Source organism: Vespula vulgaris, chromosome 1 (assembly GCF_905475345.1).
Source record: "Vespula vulgaris chromosome 1, iyVesVulg1.1, whole genome shotgun sequence".
Lineage (NCBI taxonomy): Eukaryota > Metazoa > Arthropoda > Insecta > Hymenoptera > Vespidae > Vespula > Vespula vulgaris.
This window is the reverse complement of record NC_066586.1, coordinates 9,769,440-9,787,919: the sequence shown is the minus strand read 5'-3', so window position 1 is coordinate 9,787,919 and position 18,480 is coordinate 9,769,440. Positions and strand designations below refer to the sequence as shown.

General features: G+C 35.9%; 1 protein-coding gene across 9 annotated transcripts in view; it reads left to right on the top strand.

Annotated features, from left to right (window-relative positions):
- Positions 1-18,480, top strand: part of LOC127067908 (telomerase-binding protein EST1A-like) — a 134,547-nt gene that overhangs the window by 68,345 nt on the left and 47,722 nt on the right. For all 9 annotated transcript variants that reach the window (XM_051003393.1, XM_051003355.1, XM_051003365.1 and 6 more), the window contains exons 18-23: positions 5,661-5,842; positions 7,150-7,223; positions 11,133-11,245; positions 16,731-16,834; positions 17,116-17,289; positions 17,471-17,674. In XM_051003393.1, the coding sequence (XP_050859350.1) occupies positions 5,661-5,842; positions 7,150-7,223; positions 11,133-11,245; positions 16,731-16,834; positions 17,116-17,289; positions 17,471-17,674 (851 nt within the window). The remainder of the gene's footprint in view (positions 1-5,660; positions 5,843-7,149; positions 7,224-11,132; positions 11,246-16,730; positions 16,835-17,115; positions 17,290-17,470; positions 17,675-18,480) is intronic.

The window sequence follows — 18,480 nt, the reverse complement described above, 5'->3', positions numbered from 1 at the left end:
CGAGAATATTCTTTTTCTCTTTTTCTGCTCATAATTCATTCTTTTTGAATCTGCTTATCCAATCTACAAGTGAGGATACTGACACAAAGTAAAAGAATGGAAGTGGATGTGAGTAAGCGAGCCGTGCGTGAGAAAGATAGGGAAATTTTTCCCTACCTTTGAAAACTCTTGATGATACTGTGAGAAATAGGAAATTACACATAGTTGTATATCATACAACTATGATCTCAAGAAAGAAAGACAAAATACAATCCATAATTTTTAAATATTTTTTATTGAACAAATTTATAATTTAATCTACGTTATTAAAGAAAAGAAAGATTTAACCGTATAAATAATATAGATTTGTTTAAATATGTTTCCTTTCTCTGTTCAAAAGTTATGTCTTATGACAAGGATGTCTGAAAAAATACGAAATAGAACAAGTAGTATAAAAGAACAGAGTGCTGTTGCATTTAAGAGAAGTAAGAGAGCTCTTATTGTTAGAATAAAGTTTTACTTTGTTTGTTGGTAAACAGAGTGGTTGTTTTTTATTTTCCCAAAGTTCAAAGCTCTGACACCATAATGATCCTGGTCGTTACCGGACGAAACATCGTTATAATTAAATTAACGAGTACTTCATCTTTATTACGATGTTGACATGATTTGGCAAATTTTTTAAGATGAGTAGAACGTGTGTTTTATTTTGTTCCTACATCAATATAGTCCCTAATTGTTTTCTATAGCGTGTCCGAGGTGAATTCAGCTAAAATTGATCGTAATCGAATCATTCGAGCAACTGGCTAACTCAATTTTCGTTCGCTAATCACGTTAATATTCACTTTGAGAATAGAACGAACATTGACCTCATCCTTCCTCTATCCTCTGTTTTCTTTCTTCGTCATCATTATACGACATATGTATAACGCTCTGTTGCTGTTTTCTATAACCCAAGTCTCTTTTAAGTCTTCGTTAGTCGAGATATTTGCAAAAGTGTCTTACATGGAATTTTTCGCTTCTTTTTTTTTTTGATGTTTTTATAATACAAGAACATTAATGATAATGAATATTTAAAGCGAAGTTATTTTCAAAGAATGATCCTGCAGGGGGTATAATCGATCAGTGTTTATGACGACATAAGATCGGAGTGAATAACAGAGAAAGGGAGAAAGAGAGAGGCTAAGAGAAGGAAGTGGCCGGGCGATGCGCGAAATTCTCGCTAATGACCGCGTTGGCAATTAGCCGAGAACTTGCAATAAATTTCCCATAACTAATTGCCCCTTTCCTATACCAAACTCTTCGACGAAGAAGACCACACAGGTCTTCTCTTTCTTTCTCTCCCTCTTCTTAACCTCCCGGTTAAACGCTAATTATTATCCTTGTCCGCGATAAATTAAACTGACGGAGGTACGGTATTGTCGAATGCTGGGTTCCTCCCTCGAATCTGTCCAAAGATGATTCGTTGAAGCGCTCGAACTCGTTGATTTCTTCATTATAGAAACGAATAAGGATAGATTTCGATCAAAAATTATGGATTCAATTTTACGTTTTCACTTGGATGTCCATAAAAAGTGGATCAGAGAGAATATTTAACAATTTTCTTCCTTAAATCTTTGAAAAGTGATCATGAAAGGGTATATCAATGATATCTTTTAGGTATTGCCAACGTCTTGAGGAAGCAGGAAGAAGCAAACGAATATAAAACGAAGACAAATATATATGCGGCAATTCGCAGGCTATAAAACATCTTTGTCTCGCGTTTCAAACCTTCCCGCTCGTTTAAAGATAGCATAACAATTCCGTGAAGTTCAAGAAACCTATGAACTTAACTTATTTCAACCATAGCGAATCTCTCTCGATACTTCTTTCTACAACTTTATGAGTTCATGTTTTTCCATGAATTTCAATGTAGACAGTTTTTCATTCATGTCTTCCATTCATCAGTAACGAAATACAGTTTATCCAATAATAATGTGTCAAGCTTAACTCATAACTGATAGCAACTATTGCTTCTAGCTATTGCTTCTAATAGCAATTACTGATTCTTACGCGACTAAATTTTACTAGAGTAGTGCTTTTACTACTATTTTGTTTTATTTCATTAATAATTTTTTAGGCCACCTCTCTTCTTAATTATATCTCCAAAAAAGTTTTAGATTTTGTGAAATTGTCTGAGTTACATTTTGGAAGACATCGTAAATTTACCATGTATACCTATGTTATGGACTAAGAATTAACCTCGGCATACTTTATAACGATTAAATAGATCGGGTATTGTAATAAATTTTAATGTTAAGGTTACATCTTTTTAGGTAATGTACTATAATCAATGTTTATCAGACTGCGCGATCGTTTTACTCATTATTCATATTGCGTTTGGAAACTATGTTTCTTTGCAAGTACTTAAAGGAGACGAAAATGGCCCAAGTCAAAAATATTTATTAAAAAATAGATTCAGCGATGCGAAGAGACAAAAACGATCGATAATTTACTGGATCGTGGCACGAAGCGAAAATTTATAAAAATTTGTATTTGTTTGAACATTCATAAGATGTTGAAAATATATACGAAAAGGCTTTATTATAGTCTGCTAAATATTAGTTTATTGATAGAACTTGCATCGTACAGAAGGACAATGACCTGAAACATCGGAGCAGTTTTTATGTCGAGTGAAAAGGTAAATTTGGCATCAATCAATTGAAATGGCCGTCATAGCCGTCCGATAATAATCCTATTGAAAATGTCAGAGCATATATAAAGTAGAGACTTCGCTGGAAGATTATTCACCGTAAAGCAATTAATGCGACAGATTCGTCGGATTTGGGCGACCTTACCATACGAATATTGCGATAGCTGAGGTCAGTCCGTTAAAAAGTTACTGTCGAGTGGATTTACTATTGATGTAATTGCATTTCAATTTTGAATATAAAACGTTTTTTAAAATTTTTTAGAGAATAAGAAAGAGATATGACAAGAGAGATGGAAAAGATATTTAGTTCTCTACTAATAACTACTAACTTAATATAATAGTTACTACTTTTTAATAACACTTACAATTACTGACAGACAAACGGATTAATAAACGGACTGATCGCTATAGGCTAGTTTATCGTCATAAACTGACAGACTGTTTTATAGATTGTTTTTACAATCTTGGATGGATAATATTTGATAAGTTACAATATTTGTATTCAGAACTATTTCTTGGTTTTTACTTGCGAGAAAATGCTAGAAAGTTCCTTATAATTTGATTATGTAAGAATAATGGAAAAAGGAAAGGTCAGTCTAAGATGATATAATGTTCTATAATCGTAAGCTCTGTAATATTTCACAATATATTGACATAATAAATATAGCACTCGCAGAGTCGTTACTCCTATCTTGGTCTTTTTCGATACAATCGATAATTTCTTTTTCCGGTAAAGCTGAAAATCTTACAGTTATATTATAGTTTTTCTTTAAATTAAGCCAAATATATTTTGATCGAACAGACTACAGAAAATAGATAATTTGTGAGCATCTAAACTCAAGGTATTGCCTATTGCAATAATAATATACTGAACAATGTTACGAATCAACGTTAATCAACAATATAATGATAGTTTGTTTCGATTTACCTCCAAATTTCGAATTTAATCGGTACTTTCTGACGATTTCTCAGAGCCATAAAATAACAAAGCAATTCTATCTTCATTTAATACACCGACTCTGAGAGAGAGAGAGAGAGAGAGAGAGAGAGAGAGAGAGAGAGAGAGAGAGAGAGAGAGAGAGAGAGAGAGAGAGAGAGAGAGAGAGAGAGAGAGAGAGAGAGAGAGAGAGAGTCAGCGATATAAGGGATCGGTGCATGTCGTCCTTGTAAAGCAAGTCTATTCTCTATCTCTATCTTGCTCTTTTTTCTCGTAAAAGCAAAATATAAGACCACCTCCCCCCGTTCTCGTTCGAGCGGCTCAACGTACGGTGGAAACGACGCTGAAATGTTGGCTATACCGATTACTAGCGATGGATATACGAGATAATGAAAAGCCTCGTCTCTTCTGTTACCTCCACTTCCGCGTCCATCCCTCTCTTTCTTTCTCTTTCTTTCTCCGTTTCGCTAGAGTATCAGCGACGTTGCGCGCCTCCACATCCTTCTTCGTGTATCTCGAGATCTCGAAGAAGGGAAACCGGAGATTTTCACCGTGCCTACGGTCGTTGGGATTCGGTATTCAACCTGCTCGCGGTTCAATGACTGACTTCTTAGAACGCCTTCTCTTCATCTTCGCAGTGGAATCAATCTGCTTGCCGATACGATAAAACATTACTTACTCTTTCTTAGCCACAGCGTCTTCCTTCTTCTCCTAACTCTCTCCCTCTTTTCGTTTTTTCCTCAACCTCTCCACTCTTTTTCAACTTTTTCTTTCTAGAGGAGCTGATCGCGCGTAGTAAAACGGTCGAAGAACTCTCGTTTCCTTCATGAATGTTAAATATTCATTTTTTTTTCATCGGAAATGGATATCTGCTCACAAATAGATACTCGCAGATAGAGAGAATCGGATCTCTAAATAGCGTAAATTCGACGACCGCTTTTACGATGCGTCAAACGACAAATTTTATTTATGAAACTAAATTTAACTACGCTTGGAATTAAAAGAGAAACATAGGTGTGTTAAATTTTTTGAACGACTCGGTGAACTTTAACATAGAATCGTTTACCACTTGTCTAACGTTTATGATCTGTTTGTGAATGCCTGCTGTTGATATTAATCATATAATTTTCCCGTTTTGTCCTATCTCGATAAAACGAGTTTAATATTTAATTATTTATTAATATCAAATACACTCATTTATTTAAAGAAGAAAAAATATTCAACATTAAGTTGCAATAGCGGAAAGTCTCGTAACTAACGTTCGATTTCGAAGGCAAGAGGTTAAAGTATTTTAGGGCAGGCGGTCTTTCGCTGAAGCTTCTTCACAACGCCCTTTCGCTACCCTTCCCTTATCTCGAAATGCGAGCGGTGAACAGGAGATAATAAATAACTTAGGATACATATTTACTAGGGTGATGCAAGGTCTCGTAATGTAAGGGTAAAATCCACTACTAATATCATACATCTACGCTTTGTTCCATCGAATTTCACGGAAACACCGATTCGGAAATAGCTCCTTCTTTTTGACTCGCTCAACAGAGCTGACTGTCAAAGGTCGTGACGTAACTTTTCCTCTTGAACCCACGGCAGCGTAATCTCATCTCCTTGCACAGAGGTTCCATACAACATGTAATGACAGTTCTGCGAAAGAGCGAGAGAGAGAGGGAGAAAGGGAGGGAGGGAGGGGAGAGAAAACATTCTCTGTCTCTCTTCCTCCAAGAGAAAGAGCGAATAGATTGCGAACTTCGTAGAAGAGGATCACCGAAACGTGACTGCTACCGGCATTCGCTTTCTTCTCTTCGTATTCCTTCGAAAGAAGGACGATCATCATCACAGAATTACCTTCCGGATATCAACGTCCTGTTTTGTCTGTTACTTTTACCTCTTCACACATGACTGCTCACCAACTCAAATTTGAATAACGAATGAGATCTGTGCGGTGGAGTCGATTCCCTTTATAATTACGAACAGGGTGGTCTTATCGTGAATCAGATTTTGATTACCCTTTTAACGAATTCGGAAGATACATAATAACGTTCTTGAATTTTCTTTCAGATACACAAATGGAACAGGGATACCGATCAGAGGTCCAGGAACGTGCACTTATCGTGTCTTTACAGATGTTTAGTTTGATTTTGGAACGTGGTGTATCTCTGTTGAAGACACAGTTGGACTGCGGAGAAGAACCTCGACTGGTCGTTGGAGAAGATATGCAAGTCCTTTTACCCGCCATTAAGGTAGATGCTTTATAAACTTTTTTTATATTTCCGTTTTAGAGAAATTAACTTTACATGAAAGCGTTAAAATCAAGAAATTGTAATTTTTCTTTTCGTTGAGTGACAGTTCGATTTCTTATAGCGAAGACAGTTCTTAGAGTTGTAACACGACTTCTTTCTTCAAATGTATAATTTCTAAATCGTTCGCAATAAAATTAATTTTACTATAGGGAAAATTAACTTCTAGTGTGCGCATACTACATCATTATTCTAAAATTAATGAAATTCGAGGACTTGATACTTCGGTCGCTTCTATTAATATACGACGAGTTCAATAAATATCGGAGTTTCATAGATAAGCAAAAGTTGAACTCTGGTGTGGATTCGAGAGGAACGTATAAACGAAGAGGGATATCTGCCTCGAGGGTAACTCGCGTTCGGATTCGGTCTTAGTTGCATGCGAACGAGCTCAAGCGGTCGAGGATTTATGAAGCGATGCGAGACTCGAACCCACGCGAGATTCTTCGCCGGTGGCTGGTGTCAGGATCTGGATCTGATTCGTTCGTGTCTCGCAAGTCTTATTATGCAACCACGATTAACGCACCAATCGCATGTAATCTATATCCACTCGCTCACAAAGTTACGTCGATAGAGCTCGATGGATGATGAGATTACGATCGTACCCGCACTCTTTTCTCTTCTTTCATTCGATGATCGAATCGCGCTTTGATAAATCGATGAATCTTGATAAATCGGTTTTTCGCATTGCGTTTGAAATTTCAGAAACATCGGTAGCAAAAGAGTTGTTTAAAACCGTAAAAATATGTTACATATATTTCTTTATTTTGAGCTCTTTTGATTTACAGAAAACTGAGTTAAATGATTGTTTGATCGTTGCCTTGGAGCGGTATTAAAATATATGCCACTCCATAATTATTGTGATTTTAGTGACATAAAAATTACAGTACAGGTTTGATTTGTAATAAAAAAATTCGTTATTGCTTCGATTTTTCTTGTTCTATAAAATTCAAGAAATATTCTTGACCGAACGAATTCCTTACGATCGTTGATTGCCTCGTTAACAGCCTGTTGATCTCTCAGGGATGATCTCTCGAGGAGGTGTAACATTTCTGCGTTGAGACCATTAATATTGGCGATAATGCGGACGCGATACAAGAGCGTTGGAATACATTTCATTTTCCAAAAGATTGATGAATGCCGTTGAGGAGAGTAAAAAGTCGAGTGGATCTCTATAAATAGCTTATATACAACAGCATTATTCGCTCATCCGTAGAATTGTATCTTATGTTTTTCTCCTTTCTTTACAGATTTGGTGCGATTGGATGCTGTGTCACAGTACCGTTTGGAATCCACCACCTTCTTGTACGGACTATAGAGTCGGGTGAGTGCTTCTTTTACCTGAAAATTAAAACAATTAAAGTTTCTGCTTCCTTGTTAAATAGTTCTGTCGTTTTGTCGTTTTGTCGTCAAATTTCGTTGGTCTATTGAACCAACGGTACATGGAACTATAGGTACACGCGTAAAGTAGAAGAAGCGAAGTTAGACATCTGGATATGCACGTATTAACATATTATAATCTCATGCGTTTCTTGAAAATCTCCGTTGGCGAAATGGTCAGGTATATTAAAAATCCAGAGGCACGATTCGCGAAGGCAGGGAAGAATGTTCGATACCTCGAACTAGCCTATCCTGCGGTCTGCGGTTTGTGGCCTGGAATAGTCTGCTTTCTGACCGTAGCGAGCCCGGTCGGTAACCGTCGTGATACTTACTTTCGTTAGCAGATTGCGCTACAGTGCTGAATCTCGCGTCTCTACGATAAAATCTGAAGTTTCCTAAGATCGGTGATAAAATCTTGGATCTTGAAAAAATGAAAGAGTATAGAAAGAATCTTTTTTCGGACATTCGAGCGAGTCACGTTCACGAAGAAAAAGATTAATCGACGATCCTTGACACGAATCAGAAACAACGATTCGAGAATCTTTTCTCGCGAACGTCGAAAGATCCGTAGAAGACGAACGGAACGCGAAAATATAAGAAGGTAATAGCTGTTCGATCTTCTCGTAGCCTCGGGCCTATTCGCTCGGAGCCGACGCACTTAGCACTTAGACCGATCGGCATTTACACTCGTCCGACCTTGGGAAACGCTCCCGAGAGAGGAAAGAACGAAAGATTATCGTCGATGCGTGTTAGCCGCGCTCGGCAACAGGGTCGTAACCTTTACGTCTCCCAAGAGAGAGATTTTTGTGCTCGAAGGAAGAAATTATTGCTACTTTATCGCAATTAATGGTACGCCTCGGGAGTCTAGCGAATTTTCTCGTTTCAGTCTGTTCTCATTAAAAATATGGAAATGGGGTAAACGGTTATTACTCAATACAATTGTTTCTTACTATGTAACGATTGAAAACGTTTTTCTTTGTTTTAAATCAGCAATATTTAGGATACGTAATAATATATCTACTTGATACAATACTTAAAGAATTTAACTTCGGTCAGATAAAAATGAACGTCGCACGGATTTACCAATTTTCCGTAAATCGATATCTAAACAAGAAAATTTCTGAAGGACGGGAGAAATGAGCATTTGTGTGTGTCTCTTACAAGAAGAAATGAGCGTTTGTATGGCGTAGGTCACGGCCAACCACTGTATGTACTCGATCCTGAGTTTCACTCGTTCTTAGAAATTCTTTCCGCTTTCACGACATTTGCTTCTTTTGTCAACGTAACAACGAGTGTCCTTTAATTTCAATGCTCGATTTTCCGTGAACACGGTCTTTCCTTCGTCAAACAAAAATTAATCTTTGCCAGCTATGACCGAGAAAAAGAGAAGGAAGAGAGGAAAAAGGAGATTCGTAAGCGGACAATCGTCACGCCTTGCAAGTTGCCATGTTACCTTCTGCCGATCTGTAGCTGTACCTGGACTATTAATTCAGGTTGACATTTCGGGTGTTTTGAATTATGTCTCGCATGTTGAACTATTAATTTTCTCTGAGAACATCAATTTCTTTCCGGAGTAGCGGAACTCGAAATGGTTGGTAAAGACATCAAACCGAGCTCAACATTAAGAGCCTCATTGCGTTTCGTTTATTCGTTTATTATGTGATTTTGCAGAACCATTCTGGCGAAAAAACGACAGATAAGAGAGAGAGAGAGGGGGGGGGGGAGAGAAAGGAAGAGAGAGAGCAAATGCCAAATTTCTCGCAGTATTTTTTAACTTATTTTTCATCTGTTTTTGATACGTGTTTCTTCATGTACGTGTTATTTCTTATTAATTATAAAGTCTCGGAAGGTGATCGGTTTATTCATTTTTATAACAATCACTCTCTTGTCTGTTGTTTGAGGTCAAGATGTCTCGTGTAAAAAAGACAAAAAATCTCTCTCTCTCTCTCCCTCTCTCTGAGATATCATACTTCTCTCCAACCTGTTTAGTTTTTGAAACACTATAAGCATCGACCATTCGAGTCGTCGGAACAAAAACTAGGGTCATCAAAAATGCATGCTCCTTTTATATTCCTTCGGCTCTTGAACCTGACGATCGCTTCTTTTGCAAGCGTATGTATCAATCATTTCCCTTCTTTAAAATATACTCGGAAATATATTTCGAATATTCCGAAATATTTTTTTAAGAATTATTGCTGATGCAAATACGTTAAAAATACGTATCATTTTCGAGTCGCCGATTATGCTATCCTTCGTTTTGAGATTCGGATTGAGAAACGTTTCAACAAGTTCACGTTGTCAATTGGCGTTATCTTCACTCGACTTCACACGTGGCCGATAAAAATCATATCATTTTACCTGCATACTTTACCTCAATGTTGCATGCAACCGTCGATTATGGTTTCAGCCGACAAATTCGCGTTTTATCATTCTGCAAAAAAATATTTCTCTTTTCTCTTCTTTTCGTTTGAACGATTCAGCTATTAGTACCTTAAATGTTAAAAAATTTTATTTTCAATATTTTATTTTCAATATTATCCACATTACTAACGTCAGTCCTTTGTCACTATACAAATATTATCAGGATTTAATTACTTTTTTATACAGATTTTTTACTTTTACTTATATTCACGTAATGTATAAATATATAAGGAATTTAATTATAAAAAATAAAAAAAAGCAGATACTACAGACGGATAAAATTAGCTCATTGCGGAGAAGTCGGAGAACGGAAAACTCATTACGTAATAAATTCGTCTATCATGCGAGAATACAGTGGGAGATAAGAATCTATTCGGTATTAAAAGTTTCTCAAGGTTCCCGCATCAACGCAACACCACTGTGTTGTCGGTGATTCTATCCGACTGAATAAGTTAATTATTGTTGTTCGTTAACGATTAACAATTACTTACTTATGAATCAGCTACGTTTCCTTGGCAAGGACGCTACTCGATTAAGCCTTTCTCGATTGTTTAGATAAGAAAAGAGAGAGAGAGAGATAAGAAATAAACTACAGAGGCTGCTATCCTTATAAATTTACGGTTGTCCGTTAACGATGAAAATCAATTAATTGAATTGGAAAATCGCTGACATTAGGTTGACCGATTTATTCGTATATACTCCTCTCTTTCCCAGTTTAAACTATTTTATTATTCTTATCTATAGTTTACATATATTAAGTGTAATCTGTATAATACGATTCTCAGATCAATTAATTTATTAATTACTTTATTTCTTTATAGATCGTGTACATGCGTATGAAATATAGTATCTATATGCAGAATGAAAATAAACTTTTTCTAGAGAAATACATAACGAAATCGTGTTATCACTTCCATATATACACATCGAAATATTTTGTTGAAAATTTTCAAGCGTATGAATTCATGAGCACGCATAAAATAATTTATTGCTTTTTTGTACATCCGTACTCGGTTTTCTTCTTCGCTCGTGTACTGTGAGAAATCGTGACTGGATGACGAGGAGAAAACAAAAGTCGCTGACCAATGGATCGATAAATAAAAGTCTAATGCGAGGTCATTCGCGGTCTATTGAAAACGATCTCTGCACTAGCTGCGCTTGCGTTTGCGCGCGTGCATCTCTCAGGTACGTCCGGCTTCTTTATTTACCTTCGCATCGGAAAAGACGCAAATTGCCTATTCCACATGGCAGCTTACTAAATCACGCTGGATATTTATTGGCCTCGTGAGCGAGAAAAGAGGAAGTCAGCTGCTCGATCTCGGAGATCCTTCCAGTTTCTCATTATTCGCACGCGTTTCGTCAAAGTCTTTACCTTTTCTCATAAGAATGACGAAAGTCTAATTTTGATTGTAATTATCTTTTTACTTTACAGACCACCTGGAGATGCTTGGAGTAGATTAGCAACGATGGCAAATCTTTTGGATAAGCTAAATTACACCAGAACTGTTTTGATACAAGCGAAAGACGCGGAGGGTCGTGAAGACGGTAAGATCATCATTTTGTTTCTTAATCTTTAATAGAACAAAACCAAGTTCTACGAATAAGTCATAAATTTATATTTATAAATTTCACGATCTTTATACGAGTTCGAGAGTAAACGTCTTTTTAATCGTGAAATTGCGCAAATTACGAGCAGAAAAATTAACATACTTAAGATAATAGAGTAAATGAATCCTCATTGATTAATCTTTCACAGAAAATACTGATTCTTATTACTGTCAGCACAAAGATTACGGCCTTTAACGACAGATTATCTATTGTTGTACAACTATTAAAGAATATTTTGTGAGCCTTTCATAGTCTTGGAATGTGTCCACCAATTTGCTTTTACTCGTCTTATTTTACTTTTTCCTCTTTTACTATCTTCTCGCAAGCGCCGTTAATTATTATCTGTGTTTAAAGTTAAAAATACATTCGTAATCATTCGATTATCATACAAAATCATCGATAAACCATTACAATCTCTTAATTTGGCACAATCTGAAAATATTATCATGCGCGAACGATCGATTTGCTTCGTGAAGGCCAGTATCGATTATATTGATCGATTAACAATTACGTAATCGATAAATGATCTGATTCGATTAAAGTATTATGCTACGATATGTATAATGATAGCTAGTATAATGATACGATTTAATGGGTGCGGATGACGCATTGCTTCACGGTCAATCGGGACAAGTGGACGGATAATTATAATAATCGACTGTACTGCTTATATATCGGTTTAAAAAAAATCAGATCGATATAGGCCGTTTTAGAGGTCAAGAATGATGCACAATTTAATGCGTTACGTTTAAAACAACATGGCGCGTAGACAAAGTATCATTTAATTACATTCTTACTTATTTAATATCCTAGAAAGTTACAAGAAATGACTGAGAGCAAATTGTGATTTTTAAGATTTATTCATATGTACGTAAGATTATGTTTATAGGATAAAAGTTTCTCGTCCAATTAATTATAAATTATAATTTTTATATTACGATTGCTATCGACAGGATATATTATTTTGCGTGTCTAATACAAGTGTCAATAGTGGTGGAGGAAGCACATAACGGGTGATTCGACGCATTCCATACGATTCTCTTTTCTCTTCTCTCTCTCTCTCTCTCTCTCTCTCTCTCTCTCTCTCTCTCTCTCTCTCTCTCTCTCTCTCTCTCTCTCTCTCTCTCTCTCTCTCTCTCTCTGTATATCTATCTATCTATCTATCTATCTATCTATCTATCTATCTATCTATCTATCTATCCATCTATCCATCTATCTACCTATCTATCTATTTTTCATTCTCTTTTTTGTTCTCTCCCTCACTTTAAGTCACGCTGGACCAGCTTAATCAAAAAACTTGAATCCTCGAACGGCAAAGTCGCCGGTCGTCTGTTGACCCCCACAGCAGAAACTGCAGCAGTGGCGGTTGCATAACGGTGAATCCACTCAATGTGACCACTGCAATGCCATACGCTTCTACTCGTTTACAAGCCTACAGCCAATGATCCTTCGTTGTTGTCTCATAGGTGCGCCACGCCCGATTGCTACTGTCTACCATTCTCTCTCTCTCTCTCTCTCTCTCTCTCTCTCTCTCTCTCTCTCTCTCTCTCTCTCTCTCTCTCTCTCTTCTTCACCCTCTGTTTTATTCCATGCATCTTATGAATACTTAAATCACATTGCCCTCGAGCCCATTCACGCGAAGATCTCGGGAGAACTCCGCGAAGAGTCAACGTCCAACTGTCAGGTCCTTTCTCCACGTGGAACCAAATTTGCCGTAGATAATTACAAATAAATTATTCTGAAATTTTGAACCGAAAATATGTAAGAAGAATACACTTTATAAACATTCAAAGGAAAAATTTTATTATGTAATTAAGTACACAGTGGATCAAGTGATTAATAAAAAATATTTTTTTTTTAAATTCGAGAGATTTTGTGTTTAATAACTGTATTTCACAATAATTACAGACAAAGCACTAATCGATTAATTTTACTTGTGATCGTTCGATTACTCGTTCAATGATAATCTATACTGCCGAGACAATGCGTTATTTTACTGAATTGCAATTTTTCATTTTGCTCATGTGATAATGTAAGTACAAGTTTTCTTCATTTCTTTATCGTTTTTCTTTCTAATCCATGATGCAAAAATGCAATAACGTCTTTTTTTCTTTTAAGTCTCTTTTTTCTTTTTTCTTTTATTTTTTTTTTTTTTTAATAGGAAAATAAAGTTCCTATGCGCTTTTCAATTGTAATGAATTTTATTTTGTACTTTTTGCTACATTTTGCAAATTATATGATTTCTTTATGAATATTATTCTTGTTACGTATATTTTCCTATAATAAATATGTCAATTATATTTTAAACTTCTACCAAATAAGTAGAGTTTCAAAAATAAAAACAAAAGGGTTGATGGAAATTGTTTCAACAATAATTGTTAGTATATTTAAAAAAGATAGGGATATACTTTATTCAGATTTATATAGATAAATACAAGTTCAAATTTAAGATGTTTTAAATTGAAGATTGACGCTGTTCGAGAAATTAACAATAGCTTCGATTTAACGATACTTTTTGATTTCGAAAACTGAGGGTAATTGAAAAATTATAATAGATCCGATTGTTTAATACTTTTTGGTTCCCGCTAAGATTGACGCTAAACGAGAGAGAGAGGGGGAGAGAGAGAGAAAGAGAGAGAGAGAGAGAGAGAGAGAGAGAGAGAGAGAGAGAGAGATTATAATACATCCAATTTAATAATATTTTTAAATTTCGAAGATAAGTACTGGAGGAGAAATATATATTCCTTTCATAATAATATGGGTCCAAAAACTCTATTGGATATGTTTATACCCGCAAAATAGAAATACAAGATATTACGAAGATTGCTAGCGTGCCTCAAATTAAAGAAACGTGCGCAATTACGTATTTACGTGTTAGAAGAAGAAGATTAGTCAGTAAATCCAATTAGTCAAGAACGAAATCTTTACTTCTCTAATATTACACGCGATCGTTACTTTATTGAACATTTACAATTAATAAACAACGAACTATTGAATATTTCACATAATAAAGTGAGTTATAAATGATTCTGCTAGACAAAAACGAATTAAAATTTAGGTTAAATTTAGTCTTGGGACGCTTTGAGTTATGCCGTGTAGCTGTTTATTATAATGATTTTTTAATTTAAGACAACCACAGAACTCGTAAATCGCGAGCAAGTTCATTAGGATGAATCTTAGCCTATTTGATTAGCAATTCGCGATGTTTCTTGCCTAGCGAACTTGGGTCCGAAAATCTGTGATGCTTTCGCCGTTCAACCGCTCACATTCCACGATAGATCATGTGATAGATATCTTAATGAGGCAGGTAAAAAGGCCTATCGACCCTCTTCTACAAATATTCATGACTTGATGGTGAATCGGTCTATGTAACCTAACGGTTAGAAGCAGCGTCGCGAATACTTACATGTTCTGATCTGATGTGAAAAACGAGAACTCTGATTGCTTCTGTTCTTAGGAAAGAATTCGAAGAAACGGTTCCATAGATTTGAACTCGAACGAGATATGACTTAGACGTCGATAGACGAAGGTTCTATATACCATACAAGAATTGCATTTTCGTCGTATCGTTTTCCTATTCATGTCAATAACAATAATACATTACGTTTAGTCGATTATTAATCAAATAATAACAACAATTTTACAAAGGATTGATATAATAAATTACGTTCTGATATTAATTAATTATTAATTAACAGCTTAATTAATCTCGTTTTCAATTCGACGTTATTGTTTTGTTTTGCTTTGTCTTCCGAAAACTATAATTATTTAATAGTTATGTATTTAAGATCACTAACTATAAATAATCTAATTTTTAATTAATACTTAATTTTAAGAATAATTTCCAATTATACGATTTTTTGATTACGAAATTATATTGATAAATAAATTGATATGAAATTATATGACTACTAAAATAAAAAATAAATTGTCCTACTTCGTACTGACCGTTCTTAGTCGTTTATGTGGCTGAACAGGTCTTACGTACGGAATGAATCCGGATGGATGAAAACTAGTGTTCTAGTTTTGTATCTTGCGTCCTTGAACGCGGTACACTTACTTCAAAGTCGAGCATGTCCTGGCCAACGACGAAGCACGCACGTCATCATGAATATGTCGTGTTGCACGTGCCGCTCTGATAATACCGCATGCATGTTAGTCGATGATGCCCGACTAAAACGATCTTTCGACTACTGTAAAACGTAACCATTTTGTTACTACGTATTTTTTCTCGAACTCATTTCTTTCTTTCTTCTTTTTTATTATCCAATTTTATCATCATTGAGCAGTCGTTTTATTGAAGATTCTTCGCCTGCCATCTACGATTTTGTAATAGCTCGCAAGAGGCAATACGATTTATAAAAAAAGATCCAAGACAATAACGGTATATTCAGTAACGTGCCGTAATGTCAATTTGTTGGCTTAGTTCTCTCTCACTTTTTCTGTTTCTCTTTCTCTTTTTCTCACTCGTTTCTCTTTTCTCTGTTACCTACACATTACACCCGAGACACAATGGATAAATTGAACCAAAGGTACAATCGTGGACTCTGTGTTGGGCGTCCACGTACCAAGTCGAGAGGAATGTATCGTGGAGATCGAAAGAGGGTCCTCTTCTTTCATTCTTTCTTTCTTCCCTTTTCTTCCACACTTTTTTTCGTCCTCGCCTTCGGCCACTCTGCACGATCGGTTCAGTGAAGAAGAAGAAGAAGAGAGAAAAAACCAGGGAGAGAGGGAGAAAGAAAGAGATACAGAGAAAAAGAGACGAATAAGACTCTACATTATCCACTTAACGGTCTTCGTTTAACAATAAATTCCACAGCGTAATTGCGTTTTTACGTCGGCGACAGTAGTATGAGAGACGACTTTCAAACTTTTTTCTTTTTCTTTTTCTTTCTTCTTACCACTCCCAACGTACTTTATCGACGATAAATTGTTCCGCACTTGTTACCTTTTTGAGACTCCTGAAAATAATTATACGTACTCGGTGATAGACGAACAGCTTCGTAGTTGACACACGACATATGGTGCAGCATTAAAATAATAATGATTTAGATACGTTTATAAAAATAATAAAACGTTAGACGAGAACGGACGAGAACCTGCCAAGTAGAATAAAAGTATAAAATTAATATAATTATGATTTGTGTCTCTATAACGACAATACGAATCGAAACCTTTGTTCTCGATCTCAATCTTTTTGAATTACGTGGATTGTTTACTTGTATATATATATTATAACTAATCGTACTGTATTTTCGTAGGATAAATAAAATGATCGAAATAAAATCAACGATCGAAAATAGAATCAATTCGATCGAAAATATAATCGAGTTTAAAAGGAATAGATATGTTTACGCGATGATTTTTAATAGGCGATATACATGTGATCTTAATATTTTTTTGGGAATATTTACTTTTTTAGAACTCGAACTGGTGAAGTTGCCAGAAGATACGACGTTGGCAGGATTCACGCCATTAATGTCGAATCCTCAAGATCCTTGTTACGTAGAAAAGACGGAAGACATGGTAAGTGTTCAATCACGATTAAAATCTTTCATCGATTCTCCTCGGAATGATATTGAGAAGATTTAAATGTTCTCGATAGTTACTAGTGTAAGCTATCAAGTATATGCACTTTATAAACTTTATTAAATCTGTAGATCACGAACAAGTACGTACGTCCGATCGATTAACACAGACTATAGGTTTATCAGACGTATCGGACGATCTCTCGATTGCATACTAGTAGTATGATATCATCTCGACTCTTTGACTTTGCTATAGTGCAACTTGCTAATGCCTTTCAGGATATCGCTCAGGTCTGTCTAAGGATAAGCAAGGTGCTTTTCTTCGGTCAAGTATTTTTGTGCGGATTGGAGACACCAGTGTTGAAGTTGCAAAAGAATGAGATGGGTATGAGCGAATACGTATCCGTAGTAGAAGCATCCAGCATCAGTTCGCCGAGTTCACCGCCTGAACAGGTACATTTTATATCAATTTTGTGGATCGATTACATCGAATAATTAGATAACGAGCCTTGTGATATTTCGTATTTGCTAAACGAATTATAAATGAAATTGTTTATTTACTTATCATTATCATTAATCAGATTTATATCGTGTAATTATTGGATGATAATATTTAAAAATTGTTTTCTTGCAGAGCGATTCGGAGCTCTTGGTGGAAAGTTACAGCGAAGACGAGGACGGACCAGTTTCTACAATGAAGAGATTGCCGTCGAGCAACGACGTATTCGACGACAACGGGGCGCCTCTGGCTCTTGGAGAGATAAGGTCGCTGATTGAACGGAAGGAGGAGCTGGAGAGGAAGCAACGGAAGCAGGATCGTCACCGACAACGAGTCCAGGTGAGTGGTAAGAAGGCATCACCAGTAGCACGCGATCGACTGGCTCCTCTGGCGATAGATAAAGACGATCCGTCGATTCTTCGCCGCGATAGATCGCAACTTCGATCCTACCTCTTATCGCACTATTCCTGTACCCATCGAAACTTTTAATCGTGATAATTCTTATCCTTCTCTCTTCAGCTCTAACGATAAAAAAAAATATTCGAATGCCTTTATCGATTTCTCTTCCCCCTTTTCTCTATCTCGTTTTTGACATCATAAACATATTATACATTTATTATATCAATTCTTCTCTATTGGAAGACTAACTTTTTTTGGACAGATTTGATTCTGTGCTTGCATCTTTTTCTCTCCATTTTGCTTTTCTCTTCTGAAGGATGTAAAGCAAGAAAATAGTCGGATGACGAAAATAGTGTTTTTCTCATTATTTTTTTCTCTCTTCTAACTCTAGATGCTACCGGTGAGAACATTGTTTCGTCTTATATACGTATATATAAAATTATACGCACATAATAAAGTTTTAATTGTAATTACTTGCAAACACGTAGAATATTTCTGGGTTATATTCGCATGGGGTAAATATGTCTGTTTTATACTCGGTAATTGAGGATTATATTCACGTTCCCTAATCGATATAATCGAATCTAGAGCGGAGAGAAAAAGATAGAAAGTGTCGTGTGGTTTTTTAGAATTTATTGGTACCGAAAATATTTAACTACAGTAACTCGTCGAGTATTTTTTCCGTGGCCCTCTTTCTCTATCTCTTTTGTTCTGTCACTTTTGCTTTGTTTCTTTCAAGTACTCCT